The 6,193-nt window shown below is 41.0% G+C and overlaps 1 protein-coding gene and 1 long non-coding RNA gene across 2 annotated transcripts; both read right to left on the reverse strand.

Moving 5' to 3' along the window:
- Positions 1-130: 130 nt before the first annotated feature.
- On the reverse strand, positions 131-2,398 carry LOC103369504 (uncharacterized). The gene is made up of 2 exons (XM_008298232.1): positions 2,228-2,398; positions 131-1,520 (listed from the first exon to the last, which is right to left on the reverse strand). Exon 2 carries the CDS (start codon positions 1,299-1,301, stop codon positions 579-581), a length of 723 nt encoding a protein of 240 aa, XP_008296454.1. The 5' UTR covers positions 1,302-1,520; positions 2,228-2,398; the 3' UTR covers positions 131-578.
- A 1,020-nt stretch (positions 2,399-3,418) lies between these two features.
- Positions 3,419-6,177, reverse strand: LOC103369505 (uncharacterized). Its single transcript, XR_520839.1, has 2 exons — positions 5,729-6,177; positions 3,419-4,865 (listed from the first exon to the last, which is right to left on the reverse strand). It is a non-coding gene; the product is annotated as an uncharacterized LOC103369505 (long non-coding RNA).
- Between the last annotated feature and the right edge of the window lie 16 nt (positions 6,178-6,193).

Here is a 6,193-nt window from a genome sequence, read left to right on the forward strand (position 1 = left end):
CGGAGCATTTGAAGAACTTTTAGTCACCACGTCCTGTATCCTGTATAACATCTTGTGGTAGACAGATTTTGCAGAATTTTTGACCCAGTAGAGAAAGTACTGTATGTTTTCCAGGAATTCTAGTTCGGGCTTCGTTTCACACAATCCAGTTTTTTATTGATACGTACAAACTCAAAAAGGCCATGCTTTACAGTACAACACAAACAATCAGATATGGTGCACAATCGCTCACATAACTGCAGCCTGGCATCGGTCGAGAAATGAAAGCAAACTGTGAATTTTGAAATCCACTATGTGTAGTGAACTGATAATTTCACATCACAACATACTATTACATTTCTTCAGCATGGATGCTTTTATCCATTTAGATTAATTCTCAAACATGTAGATAGAAAGTCTGCTTTTAAACCAAGAAAAACGAAATAGACTGAATGTTACATGTCGCTGCTGTCATACAAAATAAATAACACAGCGAGGTGACATTAAGGGGTGAAGGCAATCTGTGGTTTCTCTTAACATGACCCATCTGGATGTATTAGAAAGGCTGAAATACAACACAAAAGACAATATCAGTCCGTTTAATTAGTCTGAAATTCAGGTTCTTTAATGTCGTTGTGATACTTTTGTAAGCTGTGATGTTTTTCACTCGTCTGGGATTCGAGTATTGTCTCCTCTTCACCAGACCTGTGTGTGTTATACCGTTCTTCACCGACTTGAGGTTCGGATTGTATTGTCTCTCCTGACTGTCCTGTGTTGTATCCTTGTTGGACACAAGCCTGAGGTTCAGATGCTGTGTTGTCTCCCACAGGCCTTTTTGTCCAACTCTCTTTGGCACTCGTTTGCACTTCAGGTCTTGCGTGCTCTTCACAGTTTTGTGCTTCACACTCTTTCTCAGATTCAGTGTTGTTTCCGTCTGGCTTCTGCGTATCAGTTTCTGTCTCTGGTTTCCGACTGGCTCCTCCTCTAAAAATACCAGCTTTGTGAAGCTCACGCCGTATAGTCTTTACCGAGACGGTGTGAGAGAGGTGTCTGTTCAACTCCGTGGTTATTTTAGAGGCTGTGTACTCGGGATGTTCATCAACTATCCTCAGAAGTGTCTGTCTGTCCTTCTCGGTCAGCTTGGACTTGCGCCCGCTGTTCTTCTTGGCTGATGCCGTTCGTCCATGCTTGATGTACACAGTCATGACTCTGGAGACCGTTCCCCTCGCCACGTTGAACAGCTGTGCAGTTTTTGTGACAGATGCACCTGACAGGCGTGCAGCAACTATCTGGCATCTTTCAAACTCTGTTAAGTCACTCATGCTGCTTTGAACACCTCCGCTCAGGTGTTCGTTATCTCTTTTGGAGCCGACAGACAATCCCAAATGAAAGGTGAGCAGCAGCCTCTGTCACTGCTGCTCAGGTGCTCCAGAGTCCTCTGTTATACGGTGTTTCCATTATTTTCTGTTCCCAAGCAGCATCCTGAGCAGTGGAAGGTTAACTGCGGAGAAGCTGTCGTGATGCTCTGTGTCCTCACCAGTCTAGAAACACATGGAGAAAACAATGACAAAAGACACCAGAAATGCTCATTTCTTCATATTTATAAAAACAGCTGGTACACTTGATCGTATGCTGATTAGCGTGTAACTAACTATTCTTTTTATTGCTGACTAATCAGTCGATCGGTTGGTTGTTTAGCCTATAAAATGTCAGATAATGGTGAAAAATGTTCATCACAGCCCAACATCATGTCCTCAAATGTCACAAATTAATTAGTTTACTGTCACAGAGGCGTAAAGAAACATGTCAGCTTTAATTTCAGAAGCTGGAATCTGTGACTTCCGATTTTTTTTTTCTTTTAAAGACATTTAAAGCGATTAATTTAGCAATTAACGGCTTCAATTGTGACAACTCTAATATTCTGAATTGAACACATCAAAGCAGCAGCTAACATGACCTGAGACTCACAGCTACAGGAGTTGAACGAAACAAAACACTTTACATTTCAGTTCAATTTGCTCTTCATTTACAGAAAACTAAGTTGTTTTATTTCAGTTTACAGTCAAGTTGACGGTCATTTACGACAGTGTGCCGTTGAACCCTTATTGAAGCTAGGCAGGTAGCAAGCTGCTGGATTAGCCTCCATCAAACACAACGTGTCTACATGGTGACGCTTTTTATTGGAATTCAATAAAATGACAAAGTGAACACGGTGGCGTGTACACTGACTGCACTGTGTTGTACTTACAGCTAAAACTGTACAACGTCTTCAGCTTGTTGACTGCTGCTGAGCGTCCGAGCTGCAGCTTCTCAATTAAGCACGAAGAAGAGTACTACTTCCGGTTACAGATTTTCAAAATAAATCAGTTAGACGTGAATACACAATGAAATTCACTCAATATCATTATTTTTTTTGTGCTCTCAAAGTACTTATATAGAATATATAATATAATATAGAATACACACACACACACACACACGAGTGTAGGTAGATGAGTTGTCTGTATTTCTAGACAGATTTAAAGATTCATTAATTTCTTCAGTTGGAAAAAACTGTGTCTGTGTCTGGTTGTTCTGATGCTCAGTACCAGAGCAGATATTGAAAGAGGTTGTGTCCAGGCTGTAATTGGTCTGCTGTGGTGCTACCTTCAGTTTTTTATTTTTATTTTTTTAAACTCTAAACGTGCATAAGTCAGGGATGGAAGGGAGGTCAGCCCTGGTCGTTTTCTCTACAGAAGACAGTCAGAACTGCATCTGTTACTGCCTTTTTTGGTGATTCAAAGCAGACAGTAAGTGATGTGGAGTGCAGCAAACAGCCTGGATCAGCAGCCTCTGCAGCAGGTTGTATTTTCTGAGCTGGGCCTTTCTGTTCATTGTTTCTTTGTTGAGTGTTCACTTCAAATCCAGAGAGATTGTGGAACCCAGAAACCCCACAGTAAACAGTTCGCTGAAGTCCACTTTTATCTTCATATATCTGCGCATGGCTGTTGTGACGACAGCAAAGGAGCAGCTGCTCAACTTCCCGCCTGCATGCAGACTCATCACCGTCCTGGACGAGACCAATGACCATCATGTCATCTGCAAACTTCAGGGGTCTTCTGAGGTACAGTGTTTATGTAGAGATCGTTTGTCTGCTTGATGCAACAGGGGAGACGTCGGCTAAGTAGTGTCAACTCAACACAAAAAATTACTGCGAGGAACTCAAATTACTGATTATTGTACATTTATGAAGTGATACCAGTTATGAAACCATTAAAACTTCTTTCTGAAGCAGTCAGCAGCCCAGTTCTTGATCTGCTGCTGCTTGTGAAGGTCATTTCTCTCTGCTCATTGAAGTGTCTACAGGAGGTCAGAGCAGTAATCCCACATCCCAATACTTCCTCTTGTTGATGTTGTTGCAGATGCATCAGTAATACTGCTCCACAAACACACAAACCAATAAAATAAATCACATTTTAATAGCTTTGAATTAACAACAGGTCCACTGTCTTCACATTTTTTTTATTTTTTCCATTTGAACTCCTTCGAAACGTAACAAAAAGTCACATTATTCAGAAATCCATAAACATAAAGTGGTACATGGACCAGTTTATGTGATATGACCAGTGGAATATCACCAGCATGCAACCATGAGCTTAAGACACTGTTCAATGCGAGCACATGAGGGAAAAACTCACAGCTTGTTTGATTTACACTCTCACTATTGATGTATTTATTGAAAAAAAAACAAAAAAAACCCTTATAGATTTCTTTTGTTTTTATTGTCTGTGCATGCTGTAATGGTGAAGCTTGATTGAAGAAAAATCTACCATCATCAGGGTTTCTACGTGGTCAGAATGAACCTTTGCGATGACGATACCCATGATTGGTTCAGGGACAGTAAAGGCCAGAAATTGATGCATTTCTCTGTTATTTCTGACCATTTGCTAAATAAAAATTGGCTTACTTGACGCCTAAGTATGTCATAATTAACAAAACTGGTTAGAAAACCGAATTGCACTTGGAATTCTCAATTCTCATCATTGCTGGCGCTTAAGACCTTCCTTTGGGGTCGGTAAAATATCTTTGGGTGGCACCAAAAGTTCCTCTAAGCAGGAAAAACACAGTTTAGTGTAATTTTACCAATGTGCCACCGGTTTAACTTGACATAAAGTTGGTGGAACATATTCAGGAAAGCTTGGGAAAACCCTGGAAATGTCCTCAGCTGACAGAAAAGATCATGCTCCCACATCCATTTTCAAGCCTTTCAAAACAATGATTAAAGCTAAAACATGACAATGTTAAAAATTAGCATAGTTTGGATTAAATGATGGCATCCTGTGGCTTTACGCAAACAATATGTGAAATACAGCCCATCACACCAAGTCACTGCTCGTCTGCAGTCTGGGACTCAGGTTTTCCTTTACGTTCATCAGAGTTTAGTGCTTTAGTGTCACAGTCAGATACTGGTCGATCACTGGCAGCCTCTCCATTAGCAACAGTGTTGTTCAGTCTTTTCCTTTTCGCCCGTGGCTTCTGTCTTTTGCTTTTCTGTGCCGCTGCAGTGAATCCATCTTTGTTGTAAGCGCTCATGACTTTGACCACAGTCCGACTCGATACGTCATATAACTGGGCGGTTTTCCTCACAGACAGACCCGCAACCTGGGCACCGACAATTTGGCCTCTTTTAAAGTCTGACAACTCACTCATGCTGGAGGTGGAGGTGCAGACTGTCTCTTTGAAAGCCAACAGACAACCACGTTAACAACTGAGCAGCTGCCTCGGGAGCTGGGATGTATTAAGGACGAAGCTGAAGATGTTCCTCATGTGATGTGGTCTCCTGTTTTGCCAAATGAAGTGCAGAATGTACAGGGGGGAGACGGCTGGCGACACGTGTCCTCCTCGCTCTGTTAATCGAAGCAGAAAGGGATAATATGAAATACCAGAAGTTAAAATGTTATTTAAAACAGCAACAAACAATCGTGTGCTAATGTAGCTGCACTAAATTAAAGCCCTCAAAGCTCTCAAACTTTATATATTTAAATTTTATATTGAAGAAGAGCATGAAGATGTGACAATGCAACACAATACGTTGAGTTTTTGGCCAAAACAAAGTGAAATGTTGTTGATGAAATATTCTCTGAAATGAATACCAGTTTTTCCACTAAACATTTTTTTGCATTCTGTGTTTTGTGCACTAGCTGTTATATTAGCAGTGTAAAACAGACTGACCAGCAGATGAGGATCAAGCGTAAACATGTATTTATACATTTTCTGCATCAGCAACTGAATACATGTAGGTCCCCCTTCACGACACAGTGCACGGCTGTGTTTAATGCCACTTTACATCCCAAACTCTGAACAGAACATGCAGATCAGGTTGGCTGTGCAGCATCAGTAACCATGGTGATCTAATAGGTTAAATAACACCACAACTCTGACTTCAGGCTCAACATACCCTTTAATAACACTTCAGAAGGGGAGCTACAATGACCTGAAATGTTAAATTAAACACAACAGAAGCTGTACACAACAACTCAAACACTTTTCAGTACAGTTCAATCCACCCTGCAGCAGCTACAGTTAGCTCAACAGTGTTAGCTCCAATTCATAGTCAAAGATGTTCAATCAGCTCGATGCTGGAGTTTAAGCTAACCAGGCAGCAGGCTAACAAGATTAGCTTTCAGAGGACAGTGGCATCATTATTACACAATTTAATAAAGAATAAACCACACAAGCGTTTGAACTAACAGCAGTTAAGTGTGCCTACAGCTATGCAGAGAGGTGTCTTGAATTGTGTGTCCGCCGTTGCTCTTTGTGTTTCTCCCGGAACAACAACATGTCCAGTAGGAGTTTTTCAGAATAAAAGCGTCATGCCTGCTACTGCTCTGCAATGCTCAATTTGTGACTACGTTATTATGGATAGGTTAATATACACATGCCACAGCGGACAACTATACCATATAATGTATTTTATTTCTTTTAGTTCTCCAGTAAGTCCAAAGTGAGTCATTTAGAACTGCAACTGAAGATATTGTCTAATTATTGGTGGAAGTCAGCAGAGGTGCATGTGGCCACATAGGAGCACTGAAGGAATCCTGGTATGCTGTGGAATATGAATGGTAGCTGAAAATGTTGTTATTCTACAATAAAAAGTGTGGCACGTTGGTCGAGGGGATATGATTCTTGCTTTGGATGCCAGTGACAACTCCAATATCCGATCAAAATATTCTGA

The sequence above is a fragment of the Stegastes partitus genome, unplaced genomic scaffold (assembly GCF_000690725.1).
Source record: "Stegastes partitus isolate 25-593 unplaced genomic scaffold, Stegastes_partitus-1.0.2 Scaffold1296, whole genome shotgun sequence".
Lineage (NCBI taxonomy): Eukaryota > Metazoa > Chordata > Actinopteri > Pomacentridae > Stegastes > Stegastes partitus.

What these genes read in the sequence shown, in the direction of transcription:
- LOC103369504 (XM_008298232.1), bottom strand. Translation starts at nt 1,301, where the DNA reads ATGAGTGACTTAACAGAGTTTGAAAGATGCCAGATAGTTGCTGCACGC.